This window comes from Pelecanus crispus, chromosome 6, assembly GCF_030463565.1.
Source record: "Pelecanus crispus isolate bPelCri1 chromosome 6, bPelCri1.pri, whole genome shotgun sequence".
NCBI lineage: Eukaryota > Metazoa > Chordata > Aves > Pelecaniformes > Pelecanidae > Pelecanus > Pelecanus crispus.
The window spans coordinates 62,803,238-62,818,307 of NC_134648.1; the positions used below are offsets into that span (position 1 = coordinate 62,803,238).

Below are 15,070 nucleotides of genomic sequence, written 5' to 3' on the forward strand. Positions count from 1 at the left end.
TTCCCTCTTTTTAAGAGGTGTTCACACCCATCTCCCACACAATTCTTCTTCAGTTCCTTTCCCAATGCCCTGCACTAGAAAGTGTAGGGTTCAAGTACCTCAAGCCTCCTGAAACTGGCCAAGCTCCACCTTCTCCTAGGCGTTATTCTTGTACAATGAATCGTGTACAATGAACTCTCTCTCACATGTTTTCTAGTCTTTTTCCTATCACTCACCTCCGTCACCTTTATCCTTACTCCCTCATTTACTACTTCTCTTTCAGGACTCTGGTCCACCCTTCTCTCTTGTCACAGTCAGAGATGATTCTGAGGTTAAACCACCAATTGCCAAGGTCCAGCATAACCTAGATAAAATGTAATCAACCAGCATGCAGGGAGGAGAGAAAGCCTGTGTCTTAGCTTCTGCCTTGGAGCCCAGAATGGCTGGTTCTGACTCTGGCCATCAAAAGGGCTACCCAGAAAGTTTTTCTGCTTGTATCCCACAAGCAGGCAAGCCTATGTCTAGGCTTGTTTATTGACAAGCCTATACAGAGCAGCTACTAAAGATAATGCAGCATATATTGCACCTGCAACCCAGCTACACTGTTTATTCTTCACATAGGCTGCCACTCTAAAGTTGTATTACAGATAAGGAATGTTTTGGCCAAATGGCCTTTTTTAGCTTGGGGTGGGGGGAAGCTATCCTTCTCTGAAGTCCTCCATACCCTCCATCCCAAAAACATTTGTGATGGTAAAGGTAACCATATCCTCAGCCAGAATAAACGTGAAAGAAAACTCGAGATAGTGGGGTGGGACACACACACCCCACAAAACCAAAACCCCAACACCACCTCAAAAAACACAGACCAAGGACAAGATCAGTACTGAATTAGAGGCAGAAACTGCAACAGAGAAAAATCCAAGAATCAACTCCTTCGAGCTCATGATTTAAAGCATTTACTCCCCCGTGTGGGATTCATTAGTGAGGCATACAACTTTTGCTATAGCAAAAAGAAAACATCATCTTCACTAGCCTAGTAGGAGAGGACAGCAAAGGCCAGAAAGGTACCGCAAGTTGCTCCTGAGTAGGCTTAAAATGCCTACATAGAAATGCAAAGTAAATACTCTGTTTTTAATGCACATACTGAAAGACTCAGTTTTCCATCATCTATAGCAGTTTTAAGTTGCTGTTCCTTCCTAGGGCAAATGAGGGAATACAGAACTTACCTCCAGACTAGAAATTTACCTTTATAGAGCTGTCAAACACCAGAAATCTATATAGCTAACATGACAAACACAGAACTGACAGGTCTGGGACTAGGTATACCATTATGTGGACAAAGGAAGTGAAGTATATTACATAAATGAGCATTTTCCCAGAACGAAGCAGACTGACAACTGTAAAATGAATGGGGGTAGGTTGGAGCACTCCCCAGCCAGTGAATTCCAGACTGGGATCAGGGCTCTGACAGTTCTCAGCCTCCCGAAACCAGGGAGCTCTCACCTCAGTGGGCCATCCCTGCATTTTCCTCCTCTGTGCTGCAATTACAGCAAAGGAAGTGCTACAGCACTGGCTGCACAACTACCAAATTGCCAGAGCAGGAAACAAAGGAACAGCTTGCTTTGCCTGCTGAATCTAGCAAAAGATTTCCTAATTCTCCCATGCTAACTTGGACACAAGCAGCAGAAGCTCATCAGTCACGCATAACTCTTCTGCCTTAACCCTCATTCAAGTAACATAGTTTAGGGGATGCTTTAACTAGCCCAGCTAGTAACAAAGCTTTAAAGGTTGCTGATAAGAATAGCCAGCGCATACTTTGGGTACCTGTCCTCAGCACAACAGTAGTGATGGAGAAAACAGGTGGAAGTTACGGAAGTTTATTATACCAGTTCAAATAGGTCTTACATGAAACGTGTGTGGCCTCCTTGTACTATCTGAGGACTATGAGAGAACACAGGATGGAGCATCTGCTGAAGATTATTGATTCCGACGTCCTCATATTTCTGAAACATACTGACCCTATATATCACCAAATTTAAGAATTCTAATAGAGTTTGACCACATTTTCCATAAAACCTGATCCTAGTGCCATGCACAGCAAAGACAACTTGAAAATCTTGTGTGAAAACTCATATGTAACACTATAAAAAGACAAAAGAAAGTATGTCGCTTTATTTAAACGAAAATAGAGTTTTTGCTGATCTCAGCATGGATGACATTATTTCCAGTTTAATGGCTTTATCCACAGTTCTGCCTTGCATTTTTTTAATTGGGTCAGAAATATGCCTATAGCAGAAATCCATTTAAAAGAATCCAATGACAATAGCATGTGCCTTTTTTTAGCTTAATGGAAATGAGCAAGCTAATTAAACCCAGAAAAGGCAACCAGAATATTGGGAATTAAAGGAAAATATACCTAGCATGTGCTATCTCCTGATAATCAAATGATCTTGAAATTAGCATTACAAATGGAATCTGATAACTTTACTCAGAAATTTGTAATAAAAATGTTATTTTATTTGTGCAAATAAATATATTAACAGTTTCTTAGCATAAAGACACTTCAACTGTATCACGAGAAAAATCTCATGTTATCTATACTTCATAAAATCTTAACATCTCTCAAACTACACCACCTTGTTAGCAATTCCTCCAACTTCCTGATGCTAGTAAGTCACTCTATATAGTAAAACATTTAAAGTCTATTCAGCATAAGCCACAGACTCCAGATTTCCTGTTTTCCCATATTGCTTTCTTAGAGATTTCACAAGTAAGGCTGTCCTCTATTTAGCACAGAGCAGCTAAGAAAAGGCAGAACTTAAAAATCAAAACAACATTAAAATAGATTTTCAAAATAAGAAATGGATTTAAGCATATATTGAACATCTGCTACATATGAAATAAACTGCTTATAAGTCACTTCTACGACACAGAAAAGTAGTATCTGGAACTCGTTTATTTAAAATACTACCTTCTTCCTTGTCTTTGCAGACACTTTTAACAGCCACAGAAATCTTAAGCATGTTTATATTCATTTTAGTGTCAGCTAAAATACTCAGTAGCTGATTTGAATAAAAATATCAAGCTCGTACTCCTAAAAAAAGTAAATTATCTTAAAGAAATGTATGCATTCTTATAGAAATAACAGATCAGTTGTGCACAAAACTTTAGACCTGTTTACAATACGAATCCTTTTACTCAGAGTAATTTTGAGTAACAGACATGTTACAATACATGTTGAAAACACGCTGTCCGAGTTCCTTTAAAAATAGTCTTGGAACCATATTTTTCTGGGTCTCTTAGAAAAGCAACATCTTATTCTGATAGGATAGCTAAGTATGGTTAAGATGCACTTATCATTAGTCTGAATAACATGTTTAGCATCAAATGTGCGTTTATTCTTCCCTTAAGTAATTGTTTCAGTATTAAGTTTTTAGGTGAGGTAATATTGTTTATAGGAGAACAGTATAATAAAACATTTCCAAAACACAAATGTACTGAAAGTAAGTATCCTGTAATTGAAAGATAAGTTGTGAAACTTAGCTTACAACTTGCACTTCCCATTAAACCTAAGTTGTTAAAGGCAAAAGTTGACCATGCCATTTTGAAGTAACAAGCTTTTGATAAGGTCTTAAAACTTAAAAATGATAGCAAATGCATCCAACAAAATCTGATTAACTAAGAATTTCAATTCAGAGACAAGGAGTTACAAAACCCAAACTGGTCTGCATTCCAGTCATGTGACAACAAAACCCACAATCATTTAAACTAAAGTGCAAAAGCTACACACTATTTAAATAACATGTCCACTAAAGTGTAAAACTAACAAATTTTGAGAAGTAATTAATTAGCTGTTTACTATTTTCCCATGTAATTGTAAGGGAGCGCATCTTTATTTTGCAGCACTGCCCATTGGCTGTAAACATTTGCATTGCTTCAACATGCTTCAACTCCATGTTTCTGTTATTTTCTGTCTACACTAATCGTTTAACTCTTTGCTGTGAACAAGCCAAATCAACTACTGTACACATGAGTTCCTGCATGGCTTTTTTGGCTCAATGCAATCAATTGGAGGTAGGATATTTTTTAATCTTATTCCATATGAAAGAAAGGTTTCCCCAAATTCTTTATCAATATGAAAAGCTGTCTCTCTGCATTCATCAACAATCAGCTAACGGAAAAGGCTAGTGGATTTTGCCAGCAGTAAAAGACCTAATCACGGCAAGATCAAGCCAGCTGTCAACTACAATCAGCTTTGATTCATTGAACTCTTCATATTCAATGGAAAATGTTGAGCAATACACATTTCTTTTCCTGTTATTAGGTTAAAATATAAGAATACAAACAATTTAGCTTTAAAAACACATGAAATATTTGTTCCATTTGTATTTTTGTAGTATTACCAACTCAGTGCAAAAACTGAATACCAAAAAGATGAGGAAAACAATTACTTTTTGTATTTAATTTTACTGTTTAAAGTGAGAGAAAACCATACCACCTGAAATTTTAGAAAGTTTCCTTATTAACAGAGACTGCCTAAGATAAAAGGCAACAAGTACAGTCAGAACAGATACTACAGTCTTATGCAAATAACTTTTCCAGTGTTTGCTATATATTTTTCCCTACATACTTCAGCTTTTTCTTAAATCTTGCAGGCAACAAGATGAATACATGAGCCAGCAATAAAGGTAAAGCATGTGTGTGACAGCATAAATCAAGAATCTGCAAGTCAGAGAAGACTGCAGCAAGGCAAAACCTAGACCTAAGGATTTTTAAATATTAAACAAAACACTAAACCCCATTAACAATTTCTTATGTATCTAAAAATTGTGATATTGTGGAAGATAAAAACCATAAAAAGCTGTAATTTACCTTGTCAAACTCACGAATGACATGCAAGTTCACCCTCTCTTCGTTTTTTCAAGAAAGTAATTCAAGCATGATTCAGTGCACTTACACAAGAGATCCAGCCAAATGGGTCTCCATAAGGACACTGAAGAACTGTATGCCCAAGCACAATACAGTGAATATTCCAGCTGCATAAAGAACAGGCTTATTTTTAGCAAGCAAGAAAAGGTACGAGCTGTAGAGTAAGATCATCCAGTAGGAATAAGAGAGGAAAAACAAGTTCAACTCCCTTGCTCCTAAATTAGCCAGAGGGACTTTAATTTTCTCCACTTTGATCTGAGGGAAGACTGCAGGGGGAACAAACCTAACAATTGGATCTGGAGGCAGCGGCGGAGCCAACAGAGAAATGGAAAGGTTCACTTGCCTGGGAAAAACATGCGGGTGGGAAATAGGTATGCCAGGTGTCCAAAGGCTAGATGGACAGAAAACTAAATGAACAAGTCAGTGAACATGGAAAGGTGTGTCAAAGAAAGGAGGCCACAGCAGCACTGCACAAGAAAAAACACAGAGACTGTGGAAAAGATGAGAGGAAGCACTAATCTGCAGATGACACACCTACATAAAAGAGAGAACTCTAAAGGTGGCCTGAAAAGGAATAGTTGGCCTTGTAAGTACCAGAAGAGTCTGCTGCTCAGAGAGACAGGGCGGCAGTCTAAACTCTCAGGCTTTCGCAATTAAGCTCTTAGAGCTCTGCACTGACACAGTGAATTTCATAATCTGTCTCCTGTAAGGAACTACAGAAATAAACGAAAGGACAAATCCTATCTTCCTTACAATAACTTAATATTAAAATATTTGGCTTAACTAAAAACAATACTAATGTGGCCGCAAAAGGATATAACTGTGACAAAAGGCATTGAAGTTTACAGTGCCAGTGTAAGGACTGTGAAAGCACAGCAATACTTCACAAAAAATAACAAATTAACTATTTAAGTAATGTTTACTTTATGAGCTAATGTGTATAATGTTATGCATCAGCTGAAGCACTCGTTTATTCTGAACTATTCTACCTTTAAGTAGAAGGGCCAAGCAACTCAGGATCTCTATGTGCAGTGACAACTGGAGGCAATTCTCCACATAATTCATTTAGTTAGAAATCTAGGGAAAAGAGTGAATTGTATTGCTCCATGTTCACCATGCAAATATATGAAAAGAAGTACCATAGTTAGAGGTTAAACAAACAAATGGACAGGACTCTCATCCTCCCCCTTCCCTGGACATCTGCAACTAAGTACTGCTGTAAAACTGCAAAGCCATGCCTGAGGAAAAGCAAAGTCAGACCTGTAAAAGTGGGAACTAAAGGTGTAGATCGAGTAAATGGTGCCGTGTAGGTCTTCCCTCTTCTGCAAAATGGGAAGCCACCTGTTGGCTGTTATGGACTAGAAAACCACAACTTTGTTCCCTGCAACTTGTTGAGCAGAACTATCTTTGACACACTATAAAGTCCATATACTACAAGTGAGTATGTGTAAGTGTCTGTATACTACAAGTCTGTATACTGTATCTCTCATATGCATAGCCATCTAGATAGATAATTTGGGATCTAGTGACAGAGATTAAAAAGTATGTAAATACATGGAGAAGACATGGAAGAAAACAGTCCTTTCACAATGTTCCAAGTGGGTTCCAAGAGTGTTTCCTGTTCCCGATTAGTCAAACTATCTTTAGACTCCTCAAAACAAATGAAGTCAGATATTAAGAGCTAATATTAGTCATAAACTAATGCTATCATAATTAAAATTGTAACAGGAAAATGATCACAGAATAAGTGTGATTAAACTTATCAAATTTTTCTCATAAAATAGAAGTATCTAGTAACTTTGTCCATTATGTATTGAAATACATTTGAGATGGCACAGGACATGTCAAAACACTGTTCATGACATTCCAAATCCCAGAATGATGTGATTCTGCCTGAAAAGTTTGCAAGAGGCCTCAGAATGAGGCATGAAGTCAGGACGATTTAAATTCCCTACAGTTTCATAGCAGTTCTTTCTATGAGATTCACATAGTTATTAGTCTTGTAGAGATGTTACCCTACAAAACTATCCTTTACTGAGGTGTTAAGAGACTGGGATTTCTAGTCCAGCAAGAATTCAAAAGCTATTTGTAAGCATTAAAACTAGCTTTAGACTGTAATTTATTATTATTTTTTAAAAATTCATAATTTAATTCTTTTTTTCCCTATAGTTGGATTAGTTTTTCTCTTTTTTGAAGAGGAAGATACTGCCAGCTGTCTGGAAAACGCTTCAGACAGACTTGATCAAGAACTGTATCAGTCTGAGGAGAATCCAAATTCTATTAAGCTGACCCAGGCCTTGAACTAGAAGTCTGACGATGCAGAAGGTTGCTGTAGGAGCAGCAATGCTCCCATCTCTGATAGGTAAAAATAATTTTAGGTCTGTATGTATCTTAGACAAGGGAACACCCTTGACTGTAAAAGTGGCAGATACAGTCCTTTTTGTCTCCTTAACAAAAGCAACAGACAAAGTCGCAGCAGAAAATTAGGAAAACTTGGATCTGATTTAATTACCAGGTTTTTTTACATGGCCAAAATGTTCCAGGAAGCCTGCAAGAAAATTACTTCAGAAAAAATTTTTTTCTCTGCAAACTGTTAGAGTTCCTTTTGCCTAGATTTGTTTTTAGACTCTTTTAATGGAATTATTTGTTCAGACTTTGCTACGAGACCCCTGAAAGAATCTAGATTTGCAAGACTGACATAGTTATTTGTTAATTTTAAACAAATTTGATTAAAACCTGTCTTATGTGAATGGCAGCCTGTTCCAAGTACGTCGTTAAATGTTACAAACAGAAAGTACTTAACACTTACAAGCTTATATTAAATTGAATTTGCAGCACAGGTTTGAAGAACAACTTCTATTCCCGACTAAGCTCTTTATCCTTCAACTTTTCAAATTCAAACAAGTACATATAATGTACTTCTCTTCTCTTGAGGTTACTACTTCTGTTAAAAATTTAACTTGTTTGCCTTTTTCCTCACAAATAGATTTTGTCATATCTTTGCCTGACAGGCTAAGGAAACCTGCAAGTATTTTGCCTGTGCAAGTATACTTGTAAAACCATTCAGCCATCTTTGAAAAGTCTTTATCGGATGCTTTTTAGAACACTTTTAAAAAATTTAATTGTCATATCATAACAAATATATGACAAAATGTGTATTAGATGTTTAATGCCTTTTTATCCAGTCAGACTTGCATGGATCAAATGGTTAAAACTAATGAACAACATACGATTCTAACTCAAGGATTTGAGTAGATTTAGCACATGTAAATCTATCTAAACTCTAAGCCTAAAATTTGACAAGCCATACCACAGGAACTCAAAAGCAGTGTAGCTTTACTACTGCCACAATGGAATGGGATACAAAGGCTGACTGCATCAGATGGCTATCTGCTCTCCGTCAGCAACCACACGCTCTCCTAAGTTAAATCAGTACTATTAAAAACTGCTTCGCGTGTACTTATATGTAGAAGTTTTAAGCTACCTGTTAATGGAATTTCCCTGAGCAATTCCCCCAGCATGAAAGTATAAGAGTCTCCTGAAGCTAAACCACTTGGACTACTTACTATAAAGGTTTTGCTAAAAGACTGATTTGAGCCACTTTTAACAGTAGTAGTGAAGCTCAGTTCTGTTATCTAATCAGCACAAAATCTTCTCAACTAGTATCTACTGGTCACAGCTTCAAGACTAAGAAAATTTACAGTGTGATTCTCCAGTTTGGGATGATGGTGAAGTTTTCCTCCTCTACACGAGTTTCTTTTACACTAAAGCTAAATTTCGTAGCAAGAGGTAAAATCAGGTTTCACTTTTTATTTCTCGGAAAAGGCTTCAGTCAATATCTATCAAGAAAAAAACCCCCCAAACTTATTGATATCAGTCTCTCTAAACCAGGGGAGCAATATTAGAAAAAGCAAAAATAAGTTAAAGAGAGAATGGTCCAGGAGACCAAAACTGACATTATATTCTCCCCAAGTAAATTACCAAGTAGGAAAATAATTTAAACGAAGCAACTACAGCAAAGGAGATTTGGCGTCATATACAGACTGTTTTCATTACACTAATCTATTCAGTCCAATGCACTTCCGTCATGTTCCCGTACCCCATCCTTTTTTTCTCCCGAGCTGCATCTGCTTTCTTGTTTTCTCATCTCCAAGAATTTTCTCGATTATCTGACTAGCTCTTCATCCGGACAATTGTCATCATCCCGTCAGTCCTCTTTCTGGGACTTGCTTTAAGTACATCTCCGAACACTTTTCCTGTTGATGGCTGGTAGCAGCACCACGACGGGTGGCTCCCAGTCCCTCTCCTGTCTACCACTGACCCCCAGTGGTTACAACTGTATTTGCTCGGTCTCCCTCTTCTCACACCGCTGCTGCTTCTATGGAATGAAGCTTGGATCATGCTAGAACATCTGGAAGCAAACAGGACCCAGCGTTGTATGGCCACTGTTTCATGGCCACTGATCACAGAATCGAAGAATAAGTTGGGTAGAAAGGAGCCTGTGGAAGTCAACCAGTTCAATAACCTCTGCTTGGAGCAGTTCAGATCGCTCAGGACTTCATTCAGCTAGATAGAAATTCCACAGACTCCGGGCAATCTGTTCCAATGTTTGTTAATCTCATTGAGTATTTAATATTTAATTAGAGTTTCCCTTGTTACAACTTGTGTTCAAATCAAACTGGCTCAGTTACACATGCAAAAGAAAGGAAGAGGAGGAAGAGGCAGCTATTCTCAAACAAGAGAATCCCTCTGGAGACACTGTCCAATCTCCCTGGCAAAGGGAAATGTTTAGTTATGGAAGTCTGATCTCCACATATCTGTATCTTTGTGTAGTGGTGGAAAGGGATCAGGTCCTGATTACAGCCTAATTCCACTTCCAAGAAGAAAAGTTGTAAACAAAAGCAAACCCCAAAAGGTTACCTCAGGAATAAGAGAACTTGTCAATTTACAACATGTTTTTGCTTTAGACTTTGTTATGCAGAATGCAAAGCTCTCAGGTGAGCACTTAAAGGTAAGTATTCTTTTTACAACAATGTATGTTTCACTGTTAGAAGAGACCTAGCCTAGTCTATTTTTGACATTAAATCTTTATTTGGAAGATAATCTAATGAAATTTAAGCATTTATATAATGTGATTTTAAGCTAACCGTTATTTAAATAATTGCTGATCAAGCACTTACAGTTTCAAAGAACAAAAAAATCCTACTGCATATGACAAAATGCCAATTAATAGAATTATCCAAATTGAATTCCAGACAGATTGCCTATTATTTTTTCCAAGACTATTGATTCAAACATTAAAGCAAACATTAATCTTAAAGTTTTCTATGCATGTCACACTTTCAGCTCTACCCAGATATTAAGTAAAAATCAATTATTTCATCATTAAAGCAGTACACATAATAAAAATATACCTGAATGCAGAATATTTGGTAAGATCTGAGCTGTCTTCAATGTTCCACTGGTTTATATTGATTTTAGGGCTTGTCTAACATTCAGCATGCCAGTAACAATGAATAAGCCTAATGCATTACGTAAGGGTAAGCTGATTAAATCCTTGATCCTGAAGCCACCTCTTTTTCCTCCTCCCCCTCTGATTTAAAACTTGGCACAATTGAAAATCTTAGTTTTATACACTTTCAAAACCTAATTTGTACCATTTCTGGCATAAACCCCACCATAATTTACATAAATATAACCCCTTCTGGTTTTAGTCTTTCTTGTGTTTTAATAATTTCCTAAACCTGGTAAAAGTCCATTTTAAAGTAATCAGTTCCCTAATAAATTTTAATTTTGTGGCCAAACTTCTAGGGTTTTTAAAAAATATATACTGAATGGCACAAAGGTAGCAGTGTTATTCAAGTTACCAGGTCTGAGCTTTACCCATAAAGATTAATAGCAAATTGAACTAAATACAAAGCCATGCTATCATAAACTTTAGTGCTGCCAAGAAGTGAGATTGTAAGGCATACTGTACATGTCCGTCCTAATTTCCAGACATTATGTCTCAAGTGAAGTATATGTGCTACAACTTACATGGAGGAATAGATCAGGGGAGGTCATGGAAGAGTTATGTTCCCCTAGCACATTACAGCACTATGATCTCACTACATTGTCAATATGACAATGGAAGCAGGATAAACAGATCTGTACAGCAGAGGATATCAGCTAGTGTTCTCTACAGAAAAGGAATGCAGAAATCAATACATGATTAACTGTTTTGAATAGGGGAAAAAATTCCTTCCACTAGGCCCACATGCCATACACAAAATGAGCTGCGAAGAGCTGCAAACTGAGAAACTGTGTTGGTGCATATTGAAGAGAGTGAATGTGTGAGAGTGTGTGTGCGTGTGTGTGTGTGAATTTGAGATGACAATTACCAGGCAATACACAAGCACAGAATTGTTTAGTCTGCACAATTATTTTTAACATTTTAGTTCTTTTTTTATTTTAACACATCTCAGCTTGGAAAAACTTGATTAGTTTGCTTTTAAACTTTTTAAGCATTATTTTACCCTGAGAAAGAACCCTATGCATATTCAGAAATTGACAGTGCTTCATAGAGACAATACAACTATGAATTGATGAGCTCTAATCTTTTTATTGAAATTTTAAAATGTTTAAAAATAGTCAACTATAGCTCAGGAGTAGAAGGGTTTTAAGCCATGGTAATTTTCAAAGAGAATGTACTACATTCTACTTGAGAATGTTCAAGCCAGGATTCACTGAATGCCACCAAACAGGTTGTCTGTGCTATGTAAGATGTATTTTAAATAGAAACCTAGTAATATTTTAGTAAATAAATAAATTAAAAAACCCCACAACATAGAAATGAACCAAGTACATTAAAAACAGTATAAAGAGGTGTCTCTGAGGGGTATGCAACCTCTTCTACCAGCATCTGAAAACATCCTAATCCATAGATACATTCTCATGTTTTAACATATGAGGCTACGTCATGAATCAATACCAGTGAGATAAATCAAACAAGAAAAGATGTCTGGGCAGGCAATACTAATATGATAATGTAGCTGGGTTTTTTTTCACATAGGATGAATAAGACAGAGGAAGACAGATTAGAAAATGCAGTAATTAATAAGACTCCTGGGGCTTCTCACATCACAGAATTGAATTTTGTTCTAGACATAAAATTTAGAGTAGTTCATGAAAAAAGCCATATTCTCCCATTCACTTTATAACAAAAACAAACAAACAAAAAAATCAAAACAGAACAAGATCTAGATATTTTCCACCAGTTCCCACCATAATAGATCTTGAAAAACAAGAATTTTAAAAACATCAAATGTTTGAATGGAATTGATCCAAAACCTTTAGCATTTATTACATACCCCGTTCTCTGTACGTTTCTCCACAGGTATATTTATGCCATTTCTTTGATTTTGGGCTTGACGTCCACCTAAAAGTAAAGTATCACTCTGAGTGCAAAGTTCAGTTTTCAGCACAAATTGTCTTCATTCTTTAATCTGTTCTTTCCAGGAATTTTACCTGTGAATTTCTATTCTGCTAGTTCCAACTCTTTCTTACAAGGTTATTCTTTGGAAGCAGTGGAGTCAGCAGAAATAAAACATCTACTTCACAGACTTCCTCTATTAAAAGTACAGACATGCAGCTCTACTTTTCTGACTTGTGTTTAGGCAATGATGTCATGAAAGGGAATGTACTGAGTGTGACTATTGAAGTTTCATATTTCTGTGTCCACAAGAAGCAGTAGTTTCAGTTGCATACATTATAAATGAATATAGTAGAAGAAGCTTTTCCAATGCCTTATAAACAACTTTAATCTACTAATTGATCCATAGGTCAACGATTAATTAAAAAGCCGTGCATGCATGGTTCAGAAGTGACATTTTCCTTGTACATGAAACTCTGTGGCTTCAGGTGTATCTTAAATTTCTTAACATACTTTAAATTTGTATTGCCCAAAGGATGACTGAGTATTTTACAAAGTACCTAATTAATACAAAAATCCCTCATACATTATTGGTCCTGCTACTTCTGGCATTCAAAGCAACCAGCAACCACTTAGAAACACGAAAAGAAATCCCAGCTCAAAGCAGTAAGGTCTCAGCCAAGACTTGAAATTTGGTTGTCAGAAGTAGTCAGATTAGTTGAATGAGTAAGGATAGTCTGACCATGCAAATATACATCTCACTTCGAGATACCTTTCCTATCCTTCAGACAGTCTGACAGCCATTAAGTATATAATGCACAGCCTCAAAAGTCTTCTCATAAATTAAGTACACTCTATACTAGTTAGATCAGAAAACTGAAATCCTTCTATTTTTCTTATTCCAGTCTTTTAAGAAAACCCCACTTAATACAGCACTGTTTTATATAAACACTTTTCCTGTAGAACCAGACAGACTGTGATTTTTCAATGTGCAAATTATCACCACTATTAAACATATCTACATGAAGTAGTGAGGAATTAAAGCCACTGAGACCTCTGCCAATGATGTCTGCAAAATAGATTTTTAGTTTCTAAAGGAGGCAAAGTAGTTTAATGACTCTTTTCTCTGGGGCAACTGAAAGAGAGCAGGTCAAAAAGAACAATCCCACCCTCTCAAAATGTAGGGACTTTCTCTCAACAAGAAAAATATGCATTAAGCCTCTAATACCCACCAACATTTTTGGATCAGTATTAAGCAGAATAGAAACTGATCTTACTACGCAAAAATTACTTAACAGATTAGTGGAAATTATTTTAGCAAAGTGAATTTGAGAACATGAATAAATGTGCCACCGAGGAAGGTTCAAAATGGCTTTGGTATAAGGAAGATGTATTACACGTATCTACTGAAGTTCACTGAAAGAACTGATAATCAATCTCACTTCAGAAACGTTTTAAATATGTTTATGTAACAATACTACAGGATAAGTGTACTTACTCTGTTCATTACTTTCGGCTGGTGACTCCTCATGACGAAGAAAAAATTTCACCTCTTCCCTGCGGGGACCCCATTTCTGTAGGTGGTCATACATCATGTGATCAAAGGGTATGGGACGCTCTAAAAACACAAGACCAAAAAAACTTATCACAACTATTTTAAATTAAGCAAAGTTTTATAGAACTCTCATTAAGAATCAGAATGTCTTTTCTAGTAGCAATTCAATCTATCCGATGTATTTTAGGCAAGGTCAAAGAAACAGGCACCAACAGACAATAGTTGCACTGTATTAAAAGCTAGCCTGTTACTCCAGCATAGGTCACTGCTTGAGAGCAGTACAGAACCAGTTTGTAAAACCATACAAAAAGTATCAGTGTTTAGAAACCCTAACTTAGGAATTCTTCATCACAACCTTTGTCATAATGCTGATCTTTGCACCTTTGCTCCCCATCACCACGAGACAGATATTTTGTTCTATTATTAAAATGATTCATTCACTTTGAACCTCTGGGTTTCCACTCAGACTAAAAGCCTTATCATTATATTGACATTTCATCTCCTAAGAACTTGAGCAGGTGCTCCCACTCCAATACACTATGCCAGACCTTAACTTCCAGTACATGTGGAATTACTGGCAAACTTTTAAACAAATAAAGGCTAAGTTCTATGCAGCAGTCATTCTCTTTGTTTTCCCCCAAAGAAATGTAAAACATTCTCATAGTGTAGATACTTCTTCCAAATTGATCAAATATATTATTACTAAGAGGCTGCACACTATACATTTAGTATTTCAAAATGAAAATACATTTCAAAAGCAAAGCTTTCACTGTTTCCATAATTACACTTGCATTTATTTTTAAATGTTATCATTAAGGTATGAAAACCTCCCTTTTAAGATCTTTTAAGATCTAATACTAAGCAGAGCATTAGAAGATATATTCTAATCAGACTAAAATTAAACTAGAAGACATTTAATTAGCTTTCCTACATGCAGCACCATGTCAAACCAACATTACTACAGAAAATCAGGCTTGGATGGAAACCAAAAGGTGGAGCTTGCATTCTTCATTGTTAAAAGCAAAATGCTCTCTGCCCCCAAAAGCCAAACCACAGTATCTTCTACCAGGTAGAGCACCACTAACAATTTGTTATCCATTTCATAGTTAACCATTTGACAGGAGAAGACAAAATGATTCAAAGATATAACAGATATCTTGGGGAAAGCTTGGGAAAACCACATCACAAATATACCT

General features: G+C 36.5%; 1 protein-coding gene across 1 annotated transcript in view; it reads right to left on the reverse strand.

Moving 5' to 3' along the window:
- Positions 1-15,070, reverse strand: part of PPP1R13B (protein phosphatase 1 regulatory subunit 13B) — a 60,673-nt gene that overhangs the window by 23,621 nt on the left and 21,982 nt on the right. Inside the window, exons 3-4 of the mRNA XM_075712574.1 lie at positions 13,818-13,937; positions 12,258-12,325 (exon numbers count right to left, since the gene is read on the reverse strand). Coding sequence (XP_075568689.1) covers positions 12,258-12,325; positions 13,818-13,937 — 188 coding nt within the window. The remainder of the gene's footprint in view (positions 1-12,257; positions 12,326-13,817; positions 13,938-15,070) is intronic.